At 39.5% G+C, this 26,994-nt stretch overlaps 1 protein-coding gene across 1 annotated transcript in view; it reads left to right on the top strand.

The window, feature by feature from the left end:
- The window catches only part of Naa16 (N-alpha-acetyltransferase 16, NatA auxiliary subunit), a 35,499-nt gene extending 9,895 nt beyond the window's left edge, over nt 1-25,604 (top strand). Inside the window, 15 exon segments of the mRNA XM_060390657.1 lie at nt 4,679-4,685; nt 5,394-5,450; nt 8,523-8,697; nt 8,996-9,168; nt 13,264-13,340; nt 13,738-13,793; nt 13,795-13,864; nt 14,229-14,350; nt 14,974-15,026; nt 15,512-15,641; nt 15,643-15,697; nt 16,425-16,444; nt 18,130-18,218; nt 22,966-23,062; nt 25,349-25,604. Coding sequence (XP_060246640.1) covers nt 4,679-4,685; nt 5,394-5,450; nt 8,523-8,697; nt 8,996-9,168; nt 13,264-13,340; nt 13,738-13,793; nt 13,795-13,864; nt 14,229-14,350; nt 14,974-15,026; nt 15,512-15,641; nt 15,643-15,697; nt 16,425-16,444; nt 18,130-18,218; nt 22,966-23,062; nt 25,349-25,547 — 1,380 coding nt within the window. The 3' untranslated portion in view covers nt 25,548-25,604.
- The last annotated feature ends 1,390 nt before the right edge of the window (nt 25,605-26,994 follow it).

The raw sequence follows: 26,994 nt of genomic DNA, 5'->3' as shown, positions 1-26,994 counted from the left end.
GAAGGAAAGGTTTGTTTGGGTTCACTGTTTCAAGGTTTGGTCTGGATTTTTGGCTCTGGCAAAGCTGAACATGTTGGTGAGGAGAATGCTTGGGGAAGCAGACAATGGCAGGCCAGCAGGAACCGAGCAGGGAAAGGAAAGGGCTGGAATGTCATTATACTTGCCAGTGACCTAACATCGTCCCATGGAGGCCTCTACCAACATGGCCTCTGTCTCCCAATAGTGGCGTCAGTTAGGAATTAAATTAGAGGACCCGAATTTGAATCCTAGCATCTACTCTAAAACTAGTCATGGCTGTGCTTTCCCATAATCCTCGATGTCTCACAGTCTAGCTCAGTAGGGGAGCTTCTGGTGAACTGGGAAAGACCGTGCCTAGGGTAATAAGGCAGAGAGTGATAGACGAAGATACCAGGTGCCTTTTTCTGGCTCTGTGCATGTGCTCCCGCACACCCAGGCACACATACCATGCATACAACATGTCTCACACAGAAAATTAGCTTTCAGTGCTACAGAAATGAGTGGACATTACAGGCCAATTTTATATCCCTGATAGAGAAATGGTAAGAAGTAAAATGACTTTCTAACTGAGAAAAACTTTTAAATTAAAAAAGTTGTATTTGTGTGTATGAAGTGTGAGTGCAGGTGTGCACATGCCAGGACACCCCTGTGAGGGTCAAACGACAACTTCTGGGAGTTGGTTCTCTTCTTATCACGAGTTCCAGGGATTGAACTTGGAGTTACCAAGTTCTCGAGGCACTGAGAACTGAGCTATCATGCCAGCCCCAAATTTGTCATTTTTGATAGAAAAAAAAAATCACTGAAAGTTAATTGGGGGAAATTCCATTATTTGCTTAACTACTAGATTAGAAGGAACTGTGAGATAATTTTTAAGACTTAAGAAATATGCCTAAGGAGCCAAGTTTTGTTTGTGTGTGTATGTATGCATGTATGTTGTGTCCGTGTGTGTGTGCTTGTCTCGGTGGATGTAGGCAGGCCAGAAGTTGATACAGGATGTCTTCTTCAGTTTTCTCTGCTTTACTGAGGCAGGGTCTCTCACCGAACCTTCATGCTGGCCAATTCCTGTTTGTTTAGCTGGGCAGCTTGCTCCAGGGATTCCCTGTCTCTCCCCCTCAAAGTGCTGGGATTACAGACAGCCACCGTGCCAGCTAGGCATTTACGTGGCTTCTGAGGATCCAAACTCTGGTCCTTACTTTTGTTCTGCAAATACTTTATCCATAGAGCCATCTCCTCAACCTCCAGTGTTCAGACTTTTTATTTATATTTTTGTGTGAACTTTCTATTGTCTTGTTGGGGGTTTTTTGTTTGTTTTTTAAAGCTGGTTTTAAAGTTCTGAAGCTAAGGACTATTTGCTTGTATTCCTCTAATTATGGGTAATTTCAGTTGTACTTATTTTTTGTTATTTAGCTTGTTGCTAAATAATAACATGATGCAGTATCAACTGTGTAGTCCTGGGCTACCAAGACTACAAGATCAGGTTGATCTTGAACTCAGTGATTCTTCTGTCTTTGTCTCCTGAGTGCTGAGATAAAGGCCTGCTCCACCCCATCCAGCTAGTTAGTTAGTTGTACTTTGATTATTTAAAATTGGTTCAGAAAATATACTTTACTTCAGAATTGTATAATAAACACTATTTAAAGCCTGTGTTTGAGGGATGGCAAGATGGTTCATTGGGTTAATGGTGATTGCCACCAAGCCTGGTGCCCCAGGGACACACATAATGGAAGAAGAAGAGACAGTGCAGGCTCCCCTGATAGCTTCACGTGTGCTGGGAGGTTCCTGGCTGGGGAAGGGAGTACCAGTGCACACACAAATAAAAAACAACAAAAACCCGTGCTAGCCACAGTGTTTACACACTGTCAGTAGATGGCAGTGTAAGTCAATGGAAGGCAAAAATAATTGCCACATAAAACAATTTGAACACTAAATTTCTAAGCCTGAAAGATATTTTAAGTTATAAGTATTCTGAAAAAGACTGGTGGGACAATTACACTACATAAAGGATGACTGCTACCTTTAATTTTGCTTTATTGGTGGCCCTCGAACGCTTGTGTATGTGCTAACTAGAGGATTTGCTAAGTAGAGATTAGAGAGAACCAGGGCTTCTGATACTGTCTGGATTGTCTAAAATGTCCATCTTGGGGGCTGGAGAGATGGCTCAGTGGTTAAGAGCACTGGCCACTCTTGCAGAAGACCTGTTTGGTTCAGTGGGATTTTTAACCAGTGATATGATTCATGGCTTCATGGATGCTATTCTCCGACTCTGTATGGCAGAGATTAATTTGCATTCAAAAAGCAGACAATTAAATTATTCTGTCTTTTTTTCCTATTAAGTGAAATGCATGCAGACGGTTGTTTCACAACCTTGTCTACCAAGATCTGCTCAGGGCTTTACGATGAATGGCCTGTTTTCAGTGGCAGGAAATGTGTAAGTAGACATTTTGATTAGTTGATAAAAGAGGCCCGGGGAAAGAAAATAAATTTCAGTGTCGGCTTGAAAAAAAAAATCAAAGTATTTTAAAGTTCCAGTTTTTATGAAATAGTAAGCTATTTTAGACCTTGTTTTAGCAGTGTTTACATGAGGGAGTTAGAAGAGGCCTCTAATTGTATGTTCTTTACCAGGGTTAACAATAGTAAACAAAATATAGCCATGTAAAAATATTTTTCTAGCTGGGTGCGGTGGCGCACGCCTGTAATCCCAGCACCTGGGAGACAGAGTCAGGCAGATCTCTGTGAATTCGAGGCCAGCCTGGTCTGCAAAGCGAGTTCGGGACAAAGCCAAGGCTACACAGAGAAACCCTGTTTCGAAAAACAAACAAACAAGAAAAGTCGAAGCTGTTTTTGTTTGTTCTGTAGTGTTTGTGCTCGTTTCTGTGAGCTTGTGCACCTGTGCAGGCGGGCACACGAGTGTACGTGTGTTGGAGGTGGGAAACTGCTATCCGGTGTTTTCCTCAGTTACTAGTCACTTTAGTTTTTTGAGTCAGGGACTCTCACTGAGTCTAGAGCTTACTGATTTGGTTAGGCTGCTGGCCAACAAGTCTCAGGGATCCTCCTGTCTCCATCCCATCAGCTCTGTGGTTACAGATGCAAGCTGTGCTGCTATTGCCAGGTTTTACGTGAGTGCTGGGGTTTGAACTCAGGACTTAATGCTTGTGTGACAAGCATTTCACCTACTGAACTATTATTTTTAAGTATATCTTTTAAACTTTGGATCGCTTCATTTTTTTGTAAGGAGTGCCATTTTATAAAATCTGAACATGTATCCCTTTTGTGTACTTGAGCAAAGTTTGGGTATATACCTAGCAGTGGTATAGCTGGGTCTTGAGGAAGCGTTATTCCTAATTGTCTGAGAAAGCGCCAGATAGATTTCCAAAGTGGTTGTACCAGTTTACATTCCCACCAACAGTGGAGGAGGGTTCCCCTTTCTCCACAACCTCTCCAGCATGTGTTGTCACTTGAGTTTTTCATCTTGGCCATTCTGATGGGTGTGAGGTGAAATCTCAGGGTCGTTTTGATTTGCATTTCCCTGATGGATACTTGCTCAACCATATTTATAGCAGCTCTATTTGTAATAGCCAGAACCTGGAAACAACCCAGATGTCCATCAGCAGAGGAATGGAAACAGAAATTGTGGTATTTTTCCACAATGGAATACTACTCAGCAATCAAAAAGAAGGAAATCATGAAATTTGCAGGCAAATAGTGGGATCTAGAAAAGATCATTCTGAGTGAAATATCCCAGAAGGAGAAAGACAAACACGGTATATACTCACTTATATAGACCTATAAGATATGATAAACATAATGAAATCTATACACCTAAAAAAGATAATCAAGAGAGTAGACATGGGATAAGATGATCAATCCTCATTTAGAAAGACAGATGGGATGTGCATTGAACGTATGACAGGAGTCTACTGAAGGCATCTGAAAGACTCTAACTAGCAGTGTTTTCAAAGCAGATACAAAGACTCATAACCAAATCTTCGGCAGAGTACAGGGAATCATATGAAAGAAGGGAAGTTAGTATGATGGGGAAAGGATAGGAGCTCCACAAGGACCAAATATATCTGGGCACAGGGTCTTTTCTGAGACTGACATTCAACCAAGGACCATATATGGATATAACCTAGAACCTCTGCTTGGATGTAGCCCGTGGTAGCTCAGTAACCAATTGTTTTCCATAGTAAGGGGAACAAGGACTATTTCTAACTGGAACTCAATGGCTGGCTCTTTGGCCTCCCCACCCCCGAAGGGAGGAGCAGTCCTGTTAGGCCACAGAGGAGGGCTTTGCAGCCAGTCCTGAAGATATCTGATAAAACAGGATCAGATGAATGGGGAGGAGGTCCCCCCCATCAGTGGACTTGGAAAGGGGCAGGGTGGAGATGAGGGAGGGAGGGAGGGACTGGGAGGGAATGAGGGATCAGGACACGGCTGGGATACAGAGTTAATAAAATGTAACTGATAATAAAAAAAATAAAATTAAAAAAAATCTGAACATTTATATAGTGGTTTATAATTTTACAGAACAAAACAGGAAAACAAAAGACAATTTAATTGTTTATGAATTATGTAAGTGTCCTTCAAGAATGTCAGGATTTCGGGATTGGGGGTCTAGCTCACTGTTAGATGCTTTGAAGACCCTGGGTTCACTTTGAAGGCCCAGGGTAGGTTTGATCTTCAGCTCTGGAGTTGAAGGGAAATGACACCAAAGCCAAACAAACAAACACCTCTGGCTTTTTTTTTTCTTTCTTGTTTTGGGTTTTTTTTTTCAAGACAAGGTTTCTCTGTGTAGCCTTGGCTGTCCTGTACTCGCTTTGTAGACCAGGCTGTCCTCAAACTCACAGAGATCCTCCTGCCTCTGCTTCCCAGAGTGTTGGCACTATAGGTATGTGCCACTGAGCCAGTCTCGGGCTTTTTCTTGTGATGAGAATTTTGAGATGTTTTTGCTTTTTTTTTTTTCTTTCTAAAACCATTAACAAATATAGCAGTGCATTTTCTTTTTCTTAATCCTCTAAAATATTCAGATTGGGAGATGGGAGAAAATAGTATTTTGATGCCTATAGGTTAGTTAACTTGTGGTTTGGCGACGTATAGTTTTAGGGCTCTTGAGATGGTTTAATGATTGAGAACACTTGCTTTTCTTTCTAAAGACCAGCTAAAACCACATGGAAGTCTAGTTCAGGGGATGGGGTGCCCTCTTTCAGCCTTTGCAAATACCTACACACAAATTGCATACACGCAAACTGACTGACACACACATATCAATAAAAGTATAAATTGTTCTAATCAAATTAGTTCACAAATAAAAATACCTTCAGTGAAGCATTTTTTAATTAAAAGAATATGTTTCTTTAACAGGTTTTCAATCTAAGAGCTTGTTACTAATTATGAAGCCTCTCTTAAAATGAATGGCTTTTTTGGCCCTTATGGTTAAGTTTAAACCAGACTAAATTGGAATTTAATTGCTTATTTCAATCAATTTTAATCACAGAAATACTACTTTACATTTATTATATGTGTGCTACATAAATGGTTACTTATTAGTTTTGAATTAGTGAATAAGAGCATATTTACAGTGTTATTTGACTTTCTGTAGTCTTGAGTGGGCGTCAGTCTTACTTCATATGAAAACAGACTTGAGAGGCTGAATAGCTGGCCCAAGATCAAGTTGTTAAATTAGAACCTTTTCCCTGAATCCCTAAATCCTCTACATTTTTTCTTGAAATAGTTTTAATTATGTCTAATTTGGCCCTTTGATTTTCTGTGGGGACATATGTAAATGAAGACAACTTAATTTAGAAAATCCTATAGAATGTTCAAGGTATGAGACAATCTCTTTAGGTTCTTGATGTACCTTTTTTACGTCATTGCATTTGGGAGTTTGGAGTTTTTTTGTTTCTTGATTTCTGAATTAAAAATAAAATTATGACTGTTTTGTCTACATGCATGTCTATGCATTGCCTATAGGCCTGGTGCCCAGTAGAGGCCAGAAGAGGGCATTGGATTCCTTGGAACTGTAGTTAAAAACAGTTATGAACCTACTTCTTTCCACCTTGATCCAGATTTCCAAGTGGTGAGGAGGAGGACAGCAAGGAAGCTAGCCTTCCTCCAAGATGAACTGGTCTCATTTCATTATAACATGATAAAGATTCTGAATCTCAAGAAATATTTACCTGTACTCCTGTAGACAAATATTGAAATATTTCATAATCACAAATATTCTTTTGGAAAATGTTAAACTAGTATTGCAATATTTTTATAGTCACAAATATTTCCTTGCAAAACCACAAAGTTGGTTTTGTGTGGCATGCTAATTCCTGACATTTTCTCCCACGATTAGAGAGCTACCTGGGTTCTGGAAGATACCCTACTCAATCTGCAAGCTTTAGAGACATACTTGGTTATACTCAATTATAAAAATACATATAACTGTAATATTAAAAAAAAACAGTTATGAGCTGCTGGAGGTTGCTGGGACTTGAACCCGAGTCCTCTGGAAGAGCAGTCAGTTCTCTAAACTGCTGAGCCATTTCTTCAGACTCCATCCCATGGCTTTAGAGTATTTTAAAGCAAATTCCAAACATCCATCTTACCTGTAAAGACCTTAGTACACATCTTTGTTTAAAATGCATAAAATTAACCTCAAATTTAATACCTGTCCACATTTATATTTTTCGTAATTGTCTAAAGTTATTTTTTAATTGGTTTGTTTTAATCTAGATCTAGTTAAGGTCTATGCTCTACATTTGAGGAATTTTGTGACCTTTTAATATATTTCAGTGATCTCTCCTTTAAGAAATGCCTTCTGTTGCCAGCACATTTGTTTTAAATTTTTTTCTTTTACTTAGGATTTGGCTGATCGTTTTTTCTTGGTATCACTGAGTTTTTTTTCACTGTCATTTCTATTTTGTGTTACATTGATAGTGAGAATAATAGACTTGAGTTCTGTTTGAATACTTCACAGGTGGTGTCTTGTGCTTGAGGTTCTATCATATCAAGAGGCTTGAGGCGTTTCGGTTATCTGTGATGCTAAGTGTCTGACCAGGCTGATGTGCCTGCTAAAAAGTTCTTCTGACCTAAGGATTTCAGCAATACTGAGGAGTGTTTCCTGGGTCCCTCATTTCATTTTTTAAATTAAATTTTTAATTTTTTACATTAACTTATTTCATTCTTACTCCGCAACTATTCACTGGGCAGGGCAGGCTATTGGTTGAACCCAGGGCCTCATCCATGCTCGACAAGTGATATGCTACTGACTTATAACCCCAGTTCTGAAATCATTTTAAAGAACCCTCCTTCTTATGCCACCAGAATTAGATAGTGCTTATGAAAGACAAATGTTTGATATTTTTTCCTTATTTGCATTTCTCCTAGTTACTTTTCTATTGCTATGACCAAGGCAACTTCTAAAACAAACAAAAACAACCAACATTTAATATGGGTTCATGGTTCCACAGGGCTAAAATCCATCACCACCCTGACAGAGAGCATGGCCACAGGCAGATAGGCATGGTATGGAGTAGTAGCTGAGAGATTATGTCTTGATCCATAAGTACTAGGAAGAGAGAACTACCTGGAAATGGCATGGGCTTTGAAACCTTAAAGCCAGATCCTCTAAAAGGACAACATCTCCTGATTCTTTTCAAATAGTTCCAGCAACAGGGGATTGAGCATTCAAATACAGGAGTGTATTTGAGACCATTCTCACTCAGACCACCACAGCTTTCTAATTTATGCTTTCATGCATTTGCTTATCGTCTTGTCATTTGTTTAGTTGGCTACATGTATAATAGGGGATCTTCTGTTGACGGAATACACTCTGCCTCACCGTAGACATATCTGCATCCCGCAGTCCATTTCCATTGCTTCCTCCTTAGTACAGGATAGGGAGCAGAGCTCAGATAACATGTTAGATGGCTGCTTTTGTTAGCTGACTTTGGGCTCTATGCCCTAATCTTAGATTTGTGGCATAGCAGGGATTTTTTTGTTTGTTTGTTTGTTTGTTTGTTTTTAGGTCTCATTAGGCTATATAAAAAGTCATAGTTTCACTTTGAGGATGCTCTCAATCGGCAAACTGAGACAATTAGACACTCATGTGGTTACACTTGTGTACTTGGAACACATTCCTCTGCTTTTGTGGTCATACTTGCTAGGAGCATGTATTTGGTACATGTAGGCAATTCTTTATTTTTCTGGCTCACTGCATTTTGCTTTCAGTTTGAGAACTCATGGAGTCAGATAGATTGTTCTGTCTTTAGTACTGTTTATTTGGAGGTAGTAAGGAGTGAGAAGTCTGTTAAACTATGATTTTATCTCTTTGCACAGCAGTTACCTTTTCTACTTGGTGCCAGAGTCAGGCCTCTTCTGTTGAGATTGATCATTCTTGCTGAGCCTTTGCTCTTAATGATAACAATTGATTTCATTCCGATTGGGGAGATAAAACATGTAAATGTTCGTTCCTTAGTGATCTTCCTATCACAATTTAATTTGTTGGATTGCAGAGAATGGAGAAAAGGAACCCCCAACAACTCTACTCTGGGTCCAGTATTTACTGGCACAGCACGTTGATAAACTTGGACAGTATTTGGAATACTTAGCTTTGGAATATATTAGTACTGTGATTGCTAGTACTCCAACTCTAATAGAATTAGTCTACGTGGAAGCAAATTTTACAAGGTAAAAATCTTAAATCTTGATTTTGAGTAGTTGGAATTGAGTCGTTTTTTAAAAGGCTTGAAGTAGTAGCAATTCCTCGGATTCTCTGATATTTTTTTCTAATAATTTTAAGGAATTCTTTATTGTATAATCAATGTTAGTCATTTGGTTCAGTTCTTACTAAATGGAATCATAATTATCTAGTTTTCTAAGTAAACTGACAAAATGAGGTAAAAATTTTAACCCATTTTTACACTTTTTTTTTTTCATTTCGTGGCACTCATTTTTTTTTTCTTGCTCATAAAGGGATTTCCCTGAGGCCTCCTCTCTTACAGCAGATGGATAATCTCAAAGGAGCCACACGGCGGATGAAGGAAGCACAGTCTTTGGACACAGCTGATAGATTCCTCAATTCCAAATGTGCCAAATACATGCTTCGAGCAAACATGATAAAAGAAGCAGAGGAAGTGTTCTGTTTCCAAGTTCACCAGGGTAGGGAGTAACATAGAGGTATGTGATTGTTTGAATTAGGAAAACTGAACTAAGCTTGCCATTAAATTCATAAGATTCCATTTAAAAATATCCCATTAATGTGTGTGTGGTGTGTGTGTACGCTTACCTACCATGTGAATATAAGCACCCAAAGAGGCCAGAAGAAGTTGTCAGATCACCTGGAGCTAGAGTTCGAGGTGGTTGTGAGCTGCTCAACATGGGTGCTGGTAGCTGAACTCTGGTCCTCCTGAAAAGCGAGCTACAAGTGCTTTTATCCAAAATGCAGTTTGTTTAATCCAAAAGCAGGAGTCTGTTTGGGCATTTCTTTATTTTTTTAAAGTAGCAAGGAGTTTAAAAAGTTTCTTCAAGCTGAGCACAGTGGCACATGCCTGTAATCCCAGTCCTCATGGAGGCAGAGGCAGGCATATCTCTGTGAGTTCGAGGCCAAGCTGGTCTACAAAAGCCAGTCCAGAACAGCCAAGTCTACACAGAGAAGCAAAACATAACAAAGCAAAACATAACAAAAAAGTTCTTTCATTCTTTTTAGGTTTTGTCTTAGTTAGGGTTTTATTGCTGTGAAGAGACACCATGACCATGGCAATTCTTATAAAGGAAAGCATTCGGGCTGGCTTCCAGTTCAGACAGAGGTTTAGTCCATTGTCATGGTCGGAAGCATGGCAGCATGCAGCAGACATGGTGCTGGACAGGTAGCTGAGAGTTCTACATTCCATGTCAGCAGACAGCAGGAAGAGAGAGTTAACACTAAAGATGCTTGACATACTAGTGACTGGTGATACACAGATGCTTGAGCCTCTGAGACCTCAAAGCCCACTCCCAGTGACATAGTTCCTCCAACAAGGCCACACCTCCTAAGAGTGCCATTTGTTATGGGGGCATTTTCATTCTAACAGTCACAGTGTTCTATCTATTTATATTTCTATGTTGTTAACACACTGTTTTTATAACTTTATATCTCCCTTTAATACTTTGATCATCTTTTGTAGTTATTTATTTAACTTCCTGAGATAGGCTCCAGTCGCCCAGGCTGGCCTCGAACTCACTGTATAGGGATGATGATCTTGAACTTCTGATCCCCTTGTCTCTGCCTTCTGGGCGCAAGTTTGTCCCAACATGCCCAGTTCTCTGTGGTGCTGTGGGTTGAACCCAGGACTTCATTCACAGTAGGCTGACGCTCCACCAACTGAACTACAACATACTGAGTTCTACTCATTACATTTTTAATGACATATAACAGTAGTGCTCAATAATGGGCTTCATTGTGTTATTTACATGAACTTGTATAACATGAACCAATCAAATTCAGTCACCTGAGAAGCGTGTCAGATAAACTGTGAATAACATCGATATATTTGACTATATTAAAATTTAAGTATGTGTATAGCAGAATAGTCATAATCATAGTGAGAGAGAATTGGAACATGTAGCCAACCTATGAAAACGACAAAAATTTTTGCAGTAACTTGGGGGCTGGAGAGATGGCTCAGTGGTGAAGAGTGTGAGTTCTCTTCCAGGGGACCCGAGTTTGATTCCTAACACCCATGTTAGGTGGCTCACCACTCCTTTGATATTTCTGGCTTTCTCAGATATCCACACTCACATAAATGCACACATAGACCCACGATTAAAAAATAAGATAGGTCTTAAAAAAAAAAAGAACTCCTGAGAATTCACTGACATAACTATCTACTACACATTAAATGGAAACCGTGTTTACAAGTTAGAGAGCTGAGTTTTTAGTTAAGATACTTTGAGGTGATAGTGTACATTTCAAAAAAAATGGCCATTATATATCAAGTCGAGACCCTAGTGCTAGGCCACTGTGGCCTGCGGTGCTGAGGTATCACTGGTGTCATCCCCGTGCACACCTAATGCTAGATTCTAATTGTGTCTTGATAGTTAGGAAAACCCTTCTCATTTAGAAGCTACAGAATAGCATTGCTTATTGTCAGATGATACTTCTACTTGGAAAAATGCCATACAAATATAAATGTAAAAAAGAAAGTAGCAAGACATGGTCAGAAGGGCAGAGGAAATGAGTAATTTACAGAAGTAGAAAATGGAATAGGCAAAACATGTCTTCTCTAGCAACCAGCAAAGTACAATTAAAACACTAAGCATTCTGTGCCCGTAAGACAGACTAAAATTTAAGTCTGTCAGGACTAAGTATTGTTAGATGGTGTGATGATTTTTACACACACACACACACTGCCTCTCAGTTTTTCACTCAACTTTCATTAAAGTAAATTTGTTTTTATAAAAAAATAACCTTTTTTTGGGGGGGGTCAATCACTGTGACATACAATATTTACTGTAATACTAATAGTTTATTTACCATTTATAAAGGGAAATATAAAGGCTTCAATGCTTTTGAGTACTAATTATATACATGGTATCATTTAATCAACGTTTTTGTATATGTTAGCGCTGTGATACAATTGAAATATTTAGAGGTCAAACACTGCCCTGGCTAGAGACTTTGCTAGTTATTTGGAGCCAGTACTCTGCATTGGGGTTCTAAGCCCACGTCTTTTTGTGTTAAATTGGAGTCAGAACTATGTAACCGTAGCAGAAACTACCAAAGCAGTGTTTCTGAAACTGAGACGTCATAGGCTTTATTAAGCCTTCGTACACTGCTGTTGCATATACAAAGGGGTGCAGACGTTCTTGGGAGAGGGTTAGAAAAAGTGATGGGCATTAGGAGAAAAACGAATCAGAAGAGCAATAATATTGTTTCTGTCCACATAGCACATACTAGGTGTCTGATATTTTACAAAAAAAAAAAAAAAAAGAAAAGAAATTGAAGCTTGGAAGAGGCTACTCATACTCAGATGGTACTTGGTCATACTGTGGTTAGTACTGTGGTTCACTGTCCTTCCCACTGCATCCCAGATGTCAGATTAGAAGACACTAAAACAAGCACAAGAATCATTAGGTTTTAGAGAAGAGTGCTATCTGGAAGGTGAGGGGTAGGGATTAGAAGTATATAGTTAGAAATGAGTATATAAATTTTAAATTAAATTTCAGTCCAGCAATTTAAACAAACAACTAGCGTGTATCTTCAGGGGCATAAGAGAATGAGGAACAGGTCTACCTACAAGGGAATGAGTGAAATGGTCACAGTTACAGATTATTTACAGTCTAGGATCGTAGAGAACTACAGGTGCTTGTTTAGTAGTTCCTTATGGTAATCTATTTAGGTAAAGTAACCTTTTTGTGAAGATAAAGTCATCATAAAATGGAAAATGTACATCGCTATAAAGGATGGAGAAGATAAATCTTATTTCTTTTTAAGTCTGGAGATAATAAATTTTTAGACTTTTTTTTTTTGAAAGAGGCTTTTGCTGCATAAGCTCAGGCAAGCCTTACATTGGATGTTTTCTTGCCTTCACCTCCTAAGCATAGGGAATTTGTAGACTTTTAATAAATTCCCAAGAATTGAGCTCATACTAGAAAGTGGGCTGAAAAAAGACCAAAGAGTGAAAATGATTCTATAAATATACCTTTGCCATCTTTCTTTAAATCACACAAATATGTTTGAAATGAATATGCTCCAACAGATGATCAAAATACAGCGCCCTACGTTGAAGCCAAGTATTTTATATCTTGCGTCTTTAATCTTTCGCTTACCTTTAAGCCTGAACTAACAAATATTTGTAACAAATCCAGATCTGTCTGTCTGTCTGTCTGTCTGTCTTTCTCCTTGAGACAAGGTCTAGCTATATGCCTCAGGCTGGTTTTGAACTCAAAGTCCTGCCTCAGTCTACCAGGTGCTGGGATGATAGGCACGCACCACGATGCTCACTGTTGCCAGGTTTTAACTGCACATGGCAGAAGTAAAAGTGCAGTGAAAGTCTTGTTACGAAGCAGCAGGCACTGAAGCTCAGATGAATGAACAAAGAAAGTAGCAGTGCACAGCCTACCCTGCAGGACAGAGCGGGGGTTACTAAGAGACAACAGTACTGGATCTTCGCAATAGTGACCTTGAGTCAGCAAGGGAGTGCTAGGTAGCAGAAAGAAAAAGAGGGTGGAAAAAAAGATGGGCGATATTTATAGGATTGTTGCTGTTTTAAATAGTTAAAATAAGAGCTTCGATGCTTAAAATTAGCTGTAGTAATCTGGAGTCTGTCCTGTACAAAGTGGGGAGCATTCCGGTAGGGCTGAATAAGCAGAGCGCTGCAGGGATGGCTCAGTGGGGAGGGTGCTTGCTGCCAGGACCTGCAGCAGATCTTTTAAGACTCAACGGTGAAGGGAGAGCGTTGACTTCTACAAGTTGTCCCCTGACCTTCCAATGTGCTGTGCATCTGTGTGCACATGCACAAACATTAAAAATAAATTAATAAAAGAGTGAGAAATACCACAAGCCTTACCGAATGGACTGGTTGCTAGAGATCATCATCATAATACCTGTGGGTATACTTGGAAAAGAAAAGGTGACTTTTTCCTGTCATGATTTGAACCCAAGGCTTTAAATGTGCTTTTTTTTTTTAATGTGATTTGGAGACTATTTTATTGCTTGCTGGCTTATATTTATGCAAGTTTCCATTTCAGGAAGGAACATTCGCCATGGAAAATCTAAATGAAATGCAGTGTATGTGGTTTGAGACAGTGCGTTTTGGCCTATCAGCGCCTGGGGAGATACGGGGATGCCTTGAAAAAATGCCATGAAGTAGAACGGGTGAGTTGTTAGGGTGCAGAGTTTAGTAACTGACCTACCTACATTCACAGTTTCTCTTCCTTGACACTCCCCCCCCCACACTACTTAATCCTCATCAGCAGCCTAGGAGGATGCACAGCTGCTGGCAGCTGTTCCCCCTGCTCCTCGCCCCAGCTGTCAGGATCTGGTCCACAGTCAGCCTCTCTCCAGTTCGTCTTCCCAGGATGTTTATTCTCACACTTGGTACCCTATACATCAAATGGCCAGTTTGCAGGCTTATTTTATTACTTGCATTGAGAATTATGTATGCGATATGTCTTAGTGAGGGCACTTTTCTTTTCCTTTGTGTGAATTTTTGTTTTCCTGTTCTTTGTCATCTCTGAAGCACTCTCCTTCTACATGGACCACAGGAGGAAAGGAGCCGAAGATGCACCGCTGGGGCAGTCCTCAGCACCTCTCAGTTGTGGCAGCACTTGGCACCACTCTTCCCCTGCTGACGGAGCTGATGTCTGCACCGTGGCAGTCACTTTGGCCTTCTTCCCTTGTGAAACTCCTGAGTTACCCACAGGAAGGCTTTGTCTTAAGGGGTGTCTTTCTATGGGAACCAGATCCAGGATTTTACCAGAACCTTTATAGAAATCACCAGAGTTTGCTTTGTTTTGGTTTGTTTTCTCCCGCCCATTAAACTTTGTATTTCTAGGGGAAAGATTTTTCATTTTCTCTTTGAGAAATCTAAGCCTCTTGGATTATGCGTTAAATATCCGAGGACTGTAGTTTAAATCAGGCTCCTGTTTCCCTGGCGCTTTGAGTGTCTCAGGAAAAGCACCTATTCCTGTGATTTGTGGCATCTGCTTTCCTGGAAGTGCCTCTGGTGCACCTGAGTCCCTGGACTGTGATGCCCACAGGGAGGCCTCACACACAGTAGCCAGGAAGTACAGGTTTCATTACACACATTATCTCACCCTCGAAGCATCCCAGTTGGTATGTGCTTTGTACATTGAAACTGAGTGGGATAAAGTGATTTGCCTGTTATTGACTGTGTGGAGAGACTCTATTTGTTGCTGTTGGGATAGACTCTCCTGGCAGAAGCAGCTTATGGATAAAGGGCTTATTTTAACTCAAAATTCCAGGTTCAATTCCGTCATAGCAGGAAAGTCAAAGCAGCAGGAATTTGAAGCAGCTAGTCACAGCCACAATCAAGAGCAGGGAGAGCATGAATGCAAACACTCAGTGCTCAGCGCTTTCTCCTTTTTAATACAGTGTGGGACCCAAACCCAAGAAATGGTACCACCGACTTTTAGTGGGCTCCTCCCACATCAGTTAACATCCTCAAGACAGTCCCCCGTAGACATGCCCACAGCCAACCTAATCTAGACAGTCTCTGGCTGACTGTCAGTTGTGACTCTGAGTTCTGTCAATTGGACAAATAAAATTATCACAGAGGCAGGGCTAAGTTGGAACTAGCTTTTTTTTTCAATGCAACCAATATTTATTGTCTGCCTTTTGTGTGCCATTTTTTGGCTAGTCACAGGAATATACTTTCTAAAACCTTTTACATAGTTATCCCTATTCTCCCCCAAAAGAAAGCTATATTAACAGTGTATATGATAGAAAAGACAAAAAAAATGCAAAATGAGTCTTATGTTTTGTGCATTTGAATATTTATAGAAAACCTGTCAGCCAAAGAACTGAAGAAAATGCTTAGCAAGCAAAAAAGAGCTCAGGGAAAGGCTAAGTTAGAAGAAGAAAGCAAGCACACAGAAAGAGAATGTCAGCAGAAAAATCAGAAGAAAAAAAAGAGAAGAAGCCACCAGTGGCCATAAGGAAGTACTTACTTCTGAAAAACTCGAAAGGGTGAATTGAGTCTACAGTTATAATTTTACGATAAAATTTATGCCGTTTGATTTTTGTTCTGGCTATAATTTATTTAAATGTTTAAATAAAAAATAAGCCACTGCTAATTGTTTGAATGGCAATATGCAAATTTTGGCTAACACAACTTATATATAGAAATATTATAGAGCAGAGTAGGGGTCCTGTAAGGGTATGTCCTAATTCCCAGACCTGAATGTGTACACATGGAAAGGGAAATTAGGGTATCCAGTGGAATTTAAGGTTGCAGTTGGCTGATCTTAAGATGGAGAGATTAGCTGAGACTCCACCCACTGAAGCAGGTTCTTCAAGTATATATTAAGGCTTCCTGAGTGTGTGAATGAATGGGTCACTGTTGCGGGTTTTTTTTGTTTTTTGTGCCATCTCTTGTGTTCTTTTCCTTCGGTTTGTTTTGTCCAATTCTAATGTGCTAGTTTCTGTTTTATCCTACTATATTTTATTTTGTTATTTCTTAGAAGCCTTAGAAGTCTTTTTCTCTCTCTCTTTTTTTTTGTTTTTGTTTTTTGAGACAGGATTTCTCTGTGTAGCCTTGGCTGTCCTGTACTTGTTTGTAGACCAGGCTGGCCTCGAATTCACAGAGATCTGCCTGCCTCTTGCTCCTTGAGTTCTAGGATTACAGGTGTTTGCCACCCAGCTCTGTTTGTTTTCTACTGAGATACAGAAAGGGGATAGATCTGGGGAGGAGGAGGTGGAAAGGTACCAGGAGGAGTAGAGGGAGGAGAATCTGTAATCAGGATATATTAAGTGAGGGAAAAAAAATCTATTTTCAATAAAAAAGGAGAGGGCGGGTTGAGATTGGTCAAAAATGTCCGAGTGGCCCAGCATGGTCAGAGGGCCTGTTGTAGGCTGACGAGGACAGGGTGAAGTGCTGTCAAGACTTACTGTGGCGGTGCTGCCTTTCAAGGTGGAAGACGAGGCCATAACCAAGGACTGTGGGCCACCTCTAAAGCAGAAAAGGGCATGGGAATGGATTCTCCACTAGAGCCCACGAAAGGGAACGCAGGCCTTCTGACACCTTGATTTTCAGCCTGGTGGGCAGACCAGTGTGGGCTTAATCTACAGAGCTGAAAGGAGTTTTTAAAGACACCCAGGGCTTAGAATTTGTTGTAGCATCAATATAATTGTGTTCAGAGTGGAATCATTGGTTTGATGTGTCTTACTGCCTAAATGGTCTAGCACTAAACACAGTACTTCATCCCCAAGATATTGTCAAAATGTTGTTATTTGGGGTCCAGATTTACAGAAGTATTAAGTATGATTCACTTACTATAGTCTAATAAATATGTAAAATTTGGCATTACGTTTTTCCTGGCTATGAAGTTTGCCTCCTTTCTTTTGACATTTGTAACATATAAGGTGTAATATATAAGGCACTTGGTGTATAATTTGATAAATTCGGTGGAATTATTTCAAGTAGTTTCTCATTTGTGTAAAACTACCCTTAATTTAAAATTACAAAAATAATGTTGCTATTTCTATTTTGAAATATTGGCAATGTACCTTTTTTTTAAAAAAAAATCCATTTTATTATTTGTGCATTTATATGTGTGTGAAGGGGTTGCTTACGGAGGCCAGTAGAGAGCTGTAGCAGGATATTTGATCCCATTATGAACCCCAAAATTGTGAACTGTAAAAACTTCTAGTTGTGGAGTGTTTCAGGGTTTAATCGCACACCTTTAATCAAGAGATTTCTGTACACAAGATTAAGTAAAGTTAACCCTGGATCAAGTGTTGGTCTACAAAGTGAGTCCAGGATAGGCAGAACTACACAGAGAAACCCTGTCTCAAAAAAAAAAAAAAAAAAAAAAAAAAGCCAGAGCACGAAACCAGCTGACAGAGTAAACAGAACGGAGGGGCAATGAGAAAAGGGTAATTAAGATGATGTAGTGATGTAGAGAAAAAGAAGGAACTTTGGGCTTTTTCTGTCTGGGGTGTGAGCTAAGTAGGAAGGCCTTTTTCCTTCTGGAACATCGGTAGAGTAGGAAGATCAGCTGGGTGCTTTCTCTGCCTCAGAGCTAGTAGTTTTACCCCAACATCTGGCTCCCGAGTCTTTTTTGGTAAAATCGAACAACTGAGATTTTCTTTCTTTCTATAACAACAGAGGGCACTGGATCTCCTGGAGGTGGAGTTACAGGTGTTGCGAGCTGCCTACCACGGTGCTGGGAACCGGGTCCTTACAACAGATGAGCTATCTCTTCATCCCCTGAGCACATACTTTGAATCTGTGTGCAGGTGATAATTTTTAAACACTTTTATGCTCATCTGGCTATGGATAAAGTATGCAGGCTATTACATATCTGTATTATAAACTTGAGGGGAATTTGGCTTGTGTACCTGATTTTTAAATATAAAATTTTTTCTTTTTGCTTCAAAATAGGTCAACAAGCCATTAGAAGCATCAAATTTCTCACTCCTCTAAAGACCCTTACTGCTGATAACATTGACACCCACCTGCTGGCATTTGAAATATATTTTAGAAAAGGCAACACATTGTTTTGAATTGAGGTTTGCATATGTCTGTTATTGTTGTTTCGTTTTCTGTGGTGCAGGAGGTTGAACTCGGCCTTACATACACTAGGCATGTGCTTTTTCACTCAACTGCACACTCCTAGCCTTGAGTTCGGCTTCTAACCTTTGTAGTGTTGACTGTATTAGATATAATTTTGTCATTTGGATCCACTTTTGCTTTTTTAGAGCTTTATTTCAACCTCCCACAAAGGTTCAATTTCCTTTCGCTTTCCTACTCAAAAATTTGCTGGGCAACAGATGAAATATTACAACAAAATTCAGTGTGAGAATAATGTGAGCAGTTACACGGATTGTTTACATGTGCTGTCTGGTTCTGTGTCACCACAAACTAAAGTCACCCAGGTTCAGTTTTCAAAACCCCATGGTGGCTCACAAACCATCCTTAATTCTAGCTCCAGGGGATCCATTGCTCTCTTCTGACTTCTGTGTGCACCAGCCATGCACAGAGCGCACGCGCGCGCACACACACACACACACACACACACACACACACACACACACTATGAGCGTGGGCAAAGCACATACACATAAAATACAAATAAAAATATTTTTGAAAAAGTTGTGCATTACCTATGCCTTTTGATTCTATATCATACTTTGTAAATAGCTTTATCAAGTGATCACTGCGGGTGGTAATAGTCCTGTAGTCTCAGGACTCCAGATGCTGGTGCAAGAGGATTATAAGTTTGAGGTTAGTCTTAGTTGGCTACACACACAAACCCTGGCTCAAACAAAATTATTCCAAAGAGCTTTCAGTGCAAAGATATCTACTGTAATGTGTTTAAATTGTGTGGGAAGAGAATGAACAAATAAGTGTATGATCAGAGATATGGGAAACAATGGTAAATGGCAGAATGTAATACCAGGAAGTCATTTAAAGCAGTGTGTATTCAAATGATTTATTTATTAGTATACTTTATTTTTTAATTTATTTTATTAATTAGAGTTTATTCACCTTGTATCCTAGCTGTAGCCCCCTCCCTCGTCCCCTTCCAATCCCACCCTCTCTCTCTCATCTTCTCCCATGCCCCTCCCCACGTCCACTGATAGGGGAGGTCCTCTCTCCCCTTCCCTCTGACCCTAGCCTATCAGGTTTCATCAGGACTGGCTGCATTGTCTTTCTCTGTGCCCTAGTAAGACTCAAATAATTTATAACAACAGTGATTAACAGCTGTTTTTAAAAAAAAAAAAAAAACAAACAAACTTTATTGTTTGAGATAAGATCTCATGTAGCCCAGCTGCCTTTGAACCTAGTATGTAGCTGAGACAGGGCTTAATCTTCCTGCTTGACTTAAGTGCTGGGATTACATATACCTAGTTATAATTAACTTTCATAATACATATGTAGAGATGAGCAAACAGTAAGTCTCAACTGATAAAAATACCGCTGGGAAAAGGCTGAAAGGAAGTTCATACCAAAACTTTAACATTGACTTTGGATACTAAGATTATGAGTTATTTTTTTCTCAAATCTCTGTCACTGGTATGCTCTTGGATGAGTTTAAAGTTGTATGGATTGGCCTGGAACTTTTTATTGCTTCCACATCCTGAATGCTGACGCTTTAGCCAGATGCCATTACGTTTGACTTTATGCAGTGCTGGAGATTGAGCCCAGGCCCCATGCAGGTTAAACAAGTATGCTACCAGCTGGGCCTTGCTTTACGTGTTTTCTGTCTTGAAAATATATTTGTATCCTGTCTTGTTATGGGAAAGATTTTAGGCAGCCTACACAAATTTCTAAAATATCAAGGGCAGCATTAATGAAGACTAGATGATCGATGATAAAAAAGGAGTTGGAGATAAAATGAAAAATGTATCAAAATTATCTGTGCTCTACTTTAAACTATATGTTTATTAATAAATGTTGTCCCAGTTTTGTTGTTAAAGCAGAAGTCTCCATTATATATTGAAGGAATACTTACATTTAAAAAAATTAGATTTCTAGGTAGAATAAGCGGAGAAGAATTTAAGACAGAGGACAGGTGCTGGAGAGACAGCTCGGCTGTTAAGAGCATTCATTGCTCTTCCAGATGATCTGAGTTAGATTCCGAACATCTCATTAGGCAACTCACAAGCACCTGTAACTCCAGCTCCAGGGATTCAACACCTCTGGCCTCTGTGGGTACCTGTGCATAAATCCCAATGCAGAAACACACAAATAATCATCATCATCATAATAATAATTTTCAAAGTAATAATTTTTAGAGAAGCCAGTTAATATAAAACATTTCTTTTTGATAATTGTGAGAAATAGTTTTTGAAATATTTTAAGAAAAAGAAAAATGTCTACTATGTAAAAATAAAACAATCAAAAGATCATTTTGTAACTGTAAGTTAATATGTATAGAGTTCTCAAAAAATTCTGACAAATATATGTGAAATTCAGAGGACAATTTGTTGAAATTTGTTTTCTCCTCCCACTGAGTGGGGTCTGGGGATCAAATTTAGGTCTTAAGGCTTGGTAACAAATATTTTTACTACCTGAGTCATCTCACTCACCCTCCAGTTTAAATCTGAGAAAACAGGAGCCAATAGTGATGCAACGCAAAGAAGAGTATTTTGAACAAATGATTTTAAAACAACTAGATCAGATTGTTAAAGTTAATAATGTTAATTGACTCTCTTCCTTAAAATCTAAGGAAAAAAAAAATCAAGATATGCCTTAGACGTAAAAGGAAGAGCAAAAACTACAAACCTACCAGGTGTGGTGATGCATGCCTTTAATCCCATGGAGGCAAGCAGAGCTCTGTGACTTCAGAGGCCAACCTTGTCTACATAGTGAGTTCCAGGACAGTCAAGGCTACACACAGAGAAACCCTGGCTGATAACAAACAAACAAAGCTTCTAATTGGGGATAGAGTTCTTGGGACACATACATATACTCACAAAACTGTAATAAAAGAATAAAAGCACAAAGTGAGAATCATCAAAATCCCAAGCTTGTGCACATCCACAGTGTAATGAAAATAAAATAAAAATGTAAGCATTAGACTGGGGAAAATGTCAGTTATATGTACACTGGCAAATAAAAACATTTACAAAGATGCCATATCATTTATTATCAGGTAAATACAAATCAAATTCATGAGAGTTCATCACATACTCACTACAATATCTGAAATTAATGCCTAATGTAGCCATTAATTGCCACGAGAGTTTCAATGAGTCTACTCTCCCACAGTTGAAGATGTAGAAGAATTTTAAATCAGAGCATGGCTGCCCTGGCAAGAGGTCATATCCAGAGTCCTTCTAGGTCGGTGTGATCCAGCTGGAATATAGATACACCTTTGGTATCAAGAGATAGAGGCAAGCAAATCTCTGAATTCAGGGCCAGTCTGGTTAGAGCAAGTTTCAAGTAAAAAAAAAAAAAAAAAGGCCTGGTGGTACATGCCCTTAATTCCAGCACTCAGGAGGCAGGCGTGCAGATCTCTAAGTTCTAGTCAGTTTTGTTCAAGTAGTTCATTGAGTCAGTGAGTTGAGAGGCAGTGCAGTGGAGTTATTTGTGGCAGTTCAGTTCCTGGAGTTGCATGGCAGTCTTACCAGGAAAGTTTTACTGAGAGAGGTTGAAAAGAGAACAAGCCAGAGAATGAGAAGGAGCCATAAGATTAGAACAGATTGCTAGGGTTAGTTTGAGGCCAAGCAGATTAGTTCAGTCAGAATTCGATAGAGAAGCCAGTTTGAATCAGTTATCTAGGAAAGGAGTTAGAGCCAGAACAGCTGAGTTGAACAAGCCAGCCAAAGTTTAGAAAGAGCTAGAAAGGGTGAGAGCTTATTCAATAGTAAGTCTTAGTGGCTGAAAACATTCTAGGCCTAGATTAGATTAGCTTCTAGGCCTAGAAGCTTCTAGGACTAGGCCTAGGTTAGCAGACAAGAGGCTGTAAGCTTCAGAGATGACAATTACATCAGGTGAATAAAAGTTACTTTCAGGTTAAGAAGAATACAGTGGTGATTTGAACACAGACCTTATTGTTTACTGGACACGCATGAACTGGGTTTTGTTTTATTTTAAATAGCTTAGAAAATAATTTTTTTTTGTGATTATGAGAACATCTTCCTTGATCATATTCCTTCGTAACAGTAATTGTTCTTCTGATGCTTTATTTTGAGGTGCTATGCTTTCTAAAGTGGCTCTGGCTGAAATACTTCTTGGGATAGCATAGCCCTGGACTTCTATTTTGAATCACGTTGTTTCTAAGCACAGAGGTTGTTAAATTAGTCTTCCCTCAGTGTTTAATAACTCTCTGTGAGGAAAAAGCTTTGATAATGTTTTGTTTTAAAATTTCTTTTTTAAACTATTATGTGTAGGAGTGTTTACCTACATGTATGTGGTGCATATGTGTGAAGTGCTTGTGGAGGCCAGAAGAAGGTAAACTGAAGTTACAGATAGTTGTGAACTGCCATGTGGGTGCTAAAAACTAAACCTGGATCCTTGTAAGAGCAGCCAGTGCACTTACCTGCTCCTCTGATAGTTTTGCCGTGGTAATTCATAGTCTCATTGTAGCCCCAAACTTAAGTGAGATGTTACTAAATAGGAGGACATTGGGAAGAGATGTCCCAGTTGGCTGCCCAGAGTTTGTGGATGCCTGCTCTAGCCCACACTGATTGACTCAGCACCTTAAGCCACATGTGAGTGGTCAGTATAAGTCAGATGAAATGTGAGCCTTAGGTGTTACTCATCTTCAACTGTCTTGGAATTTTAGGTGCTAAAATGATGTATTTTCTGGACAAGTCAAGGCAAGAGAAAGCAATTGCTATAGCCACTAGGTTGGATGAAACTATAAAAACTAAAAATGTGAAGGTAAGATTCTTCATTGTCTGATTTATAATCTTGCAAGATCTAACAAAATATGCATCTCTACAATGTCGTTCTAAGTAGGTCAAAGAGCTCAGCCTGGATACAGATCTCAGCTCTACTCATTTTTTGTTGTTGTTATATATACCCTTTATTATGATGATACCTGTTCCATCCACCCCTAGCTTATCTGTCTTTTGTTGTTGTTGTTGTTTTTAAACTATTACAGTTTATTCACTTTGTATCCCAGCTGTAGCCCTCATCCCTCATTCCCTCCCAATCCCGCCCTCTTTCCTTCTTCTCCCCCCACATCCCTCCCCTTCCAACTGACCCTAGCCCATCAGGTCTCATTGGGACTGGCTGCATTGTCTTCCTCTGTGGCCTAGTAAGGCTGCCCCCCCCTCAGGGGTTGCTGATCAAAGAGCCAGCCACTGAGGTCATGTCAAAGACAATTCCTGTTCCCCTTACTAGGGTAACCCACTTGGATACTGAGCTGCCATGGGCTACATCTGTGCAGGGGATTTAGGTTATCTCCATGAATGGTCCTTGATTGGATTATCAGTCTCAGAAAAGACCCCTGGGCCCAGATTTTTTGGTTCTGTTGCTCTCCTTGTGGAGCTCCAGTCCCTTCTAGGTCTTTCTATCTCTCCCCTCTCACTAAACAACCCTGAGATTTTACCTTAAACCCATCAGAATGGCTAAGATCAAAAACTCAAGTGAGAACACATGTTGGAGAGGATGTGGAGAAAGGGGAACCCTCCTCCATTGCTGGTGGGAATGTAAACTTGCACAACCACTTTGGAAATTAATCTGGTGCTTTCTCAGAAAATTGGGAATAGTGCTACTTCAAGATTCAGCTATACCACTACTAGGAATATATCCAAAAGAGGCTCAAGTATACAACAAGGACATTTGCTCAACCATATTCATAGCAGCTTTATTCGTAATAGCCAAAATCTGGAAACAACCTAGATGTCCTTCAACTGAGGAATGGATACAGAAATTGTGGTACATTTAGACAATGGGATACTACTCAATTAAAAACAATTAATTAAATTAAAAACAAGGAAATCATGAAATTTGCAGGCAAATGGTGGGTACTAGAAAAGATCATCCTGAGTAAGCTATACCAGAAGCAGAAAGACACATGGTATATACTCACTTATAAGTGGTTATTAGACATATAATATAAGATAATCATACTAAAATCTATATACCTAAAGAAGCTAAGCAAGGAGGAGGACCCTGGGTAAGATGATCAATCCTCGTCCAGAAAGGCAAACAGAATAGACATCAGAAGAGGGAAAAAAAGGGAACAGGACAGGGGCCTACCACAGAAGGGCCTCTGAAAGACTCTACCCAGCAGGATATTGAAGAAGATGCTGAGACTCATAGCCAAACTTCGGCAGAGTACAGGGAATATTATGAGCTCTACCCGTTATTAAGCTCTGGTGTACAAGTTGTATAGTTGTTGACTTTTGAGTTAACTGAAATAACAGCATGAAGTGCCTCCCCTAGCTCATACAGAGAAGCACTTAGTGATGTGAGCTACTGTGACCAGTAAAAGCCACTTCCTGGATATGGTATTATATGCTTGTAATTCCAGGACTCAAAAGGATCAAAAGACACAGGAGAATCAAAAAGCTCAAGGCTAGCCCTGGCTACATATTCAGTTTGATGCAAGCTACCCTAATAAAACAAAAACTAATACTGTCTTTTTAAAGCTTTTAGAGTGATTTTTTCCCCTCTTAATTTTCCCCCTTTGTTTACTGGGGAGAAGAGGTCTGTGCCATGAGTGTGAAAGGAAGAAGACAACTTTTGGGATTTGATTCTCTACTTTATATGGGTCCCAAGTATTGAACTTAGATTATCAGGCAGCAAGTGCCTTAACCTGCTGAGACATCTTGCCTTTTTTCTTTTTTGAAGACAGGGTCTTGCTATGTGATACCTGTTGCATAGCTGAGTTTGATTTAACTGAAATAACAAAGCATGAAGGGCGTCAGCCTAGCTCATACATAGAGGCACTTTAGCACCTGTTCATGTAGGACTTGAAGTTGGAATCCTGCTTCAGCCTCCGAAGTACTGGGATCAGAGGGGCCTGTGCCACCACGAGTAGCTCAGAGTTGGAGTTCAACATTCTTTATTTGAAGTGATTACTTACTATAGATAGGAAGAAGCAGCTGAAGTCTCTCTCTGGAGCGAGGAATAAGTTGTGTCTGTTGATTAAAATTATTACTAGCTGAGCTGCTTTTTTATCTTCATACAATTGATCTTTTGTTCTTGTGTCACTGGACTCTACTAAAGGTTTCTGAGGCACTGCCCGATGGCAGCTTTGGGAGCTCTAGTTCCCAGTGTGAAGAGTACAGCAGTGCTTGCCAGAACCTGTTTCCATTTACACCTGCTCTTGTGCCTGCTGAGAATGAAGCTCTGGGTCCCAGCGCTGCACTGAACCACACAGCTGGCCACAAGCTCTTGAGACGTGAACTTTGAAATATGGTGGGAAGTTGGCACCTATAGCTTTGAAGCTGAATTCCCTTCAGGGCGGCTTCTGCCGTATACCAATGTGAACACACTGATATGAAATAAAATATTTAGATAGAAGTTTTAAATGGAGTGTTGTGTCTGTCCTCACATAGACACCTGTTAAAGTTACCTGTTTACACTTGAACAATCTTACACTCCTGAATTATGAGTGTTGCTGTGTCTGTATTATACTTCAGTTGCTGATTAATGTGTGGCCATCCCTCATGCTATTTTCTTTAGATTCTAGTTTCAGAATCTGTTTTGACCTCTTGTCTCGTTTATTTGATTGTTTTGTTTATTTGATTGTTTTGTTTTGAAGTGGTAACTGTATGTTAAGAAATGGCCGTGTTTTCCATTTTGGTAGATTAATGTGATTTGCTCCTTTTTTTCTTTTTAACCTAAACTGGTATGATTATTTCTTGGTCATAGCCGTAAAGTGATGCTTTAAAGCCATTGAATAAGGGTACACTGGTGTTGACAAATCACAATGTGAAGACTGGTTTGCCTCCTCATCGTGTAAGTTTCACTGTTAAATTTGTTGTGTATCTTTTCTAGTCCTATGGACCACTGTGGAGGAATTGGGCTTTCTTGATTGAGTTGTTTTGAGGGTTATCAAGTAGCTTATCTTGAGAAGTTTTCTTCAAGGTACCATGACTGGGCAGAGTACAAATTAAGCAGCACTGCCACCCACACAGCCATTCATTAACTCTTTGGTGAATTTTTAGATGAGAACTTAAGCTATAATTAAACTATTAAATCATAATGTTGTTGAACAGCATTGGGGGGAGCCCTTTTTGCCATATCTTATGTAATAGAGTCACTCTCTTTTTCAGCAGTGTCAGTATACTTGTAAATCTACTATCTGATATAAACCCAGAAAGGAGATTTTATTTAGTAAGCTCTACTAGTTGAAGTGCTTTTTCCTTTATTTCTTTAGATTCATAGTTATTAAGAGGGGAAAAATTCACAGTATAATAATACCAGCCTAGAAAATGCCACAATAAATTATTTTGTATGAAGTTTGTATGAATGCCAGCCTAGAAAATGCCACAATAAATTATTTTGTAACATATAAACATATTTTATATGTTATTATTATGTGTCCCTACTTAAAAAATATTTTTTGGGACAGTAGAAACTTATCTCAATCTTTTCAAGTTTATAGAAAGTGTGACTTTCAATAACTACCTCCCAGATAGGCTTGGTGCCACAGTAACTGGGATTCTTTGGTGTTTTAAAAATATAGAACTAGCACTGGGCATGGTGGTGCATACCTTTAATCTCAGCACTTGGGAGATTAGGCAGGTGGATAGGTGGATCTCTGGATTGGAGGCTCTATAAAATTCCAGAGGAGAGTAGGTAGGGGGCGAGAGAGAATGAGAATGAGCATCTGGGGGCTGGAGAGATGGTTCAT

The sequence above is a fragment of the Meriones unguiculatus genome, chromosome 9 (assembly GCF_030254825.1).
Source record: "Meriones unguiculatus strain TT.TT164.6M chromosome 9, Bangor_MerUng_6.1, whole genome shotgun sequence".
Lineage (NCBI taxonomy): Eukaryota > Metazoa > Chordata > Mammalia > Rodentia > Muridae > Meriones > Meriones unguiculatus.
The sequence above is the reverse complement of the archived record's forward strand: the minus strand, read 5'-3'. Positions and strand labels throughout refer to the sequence as shown.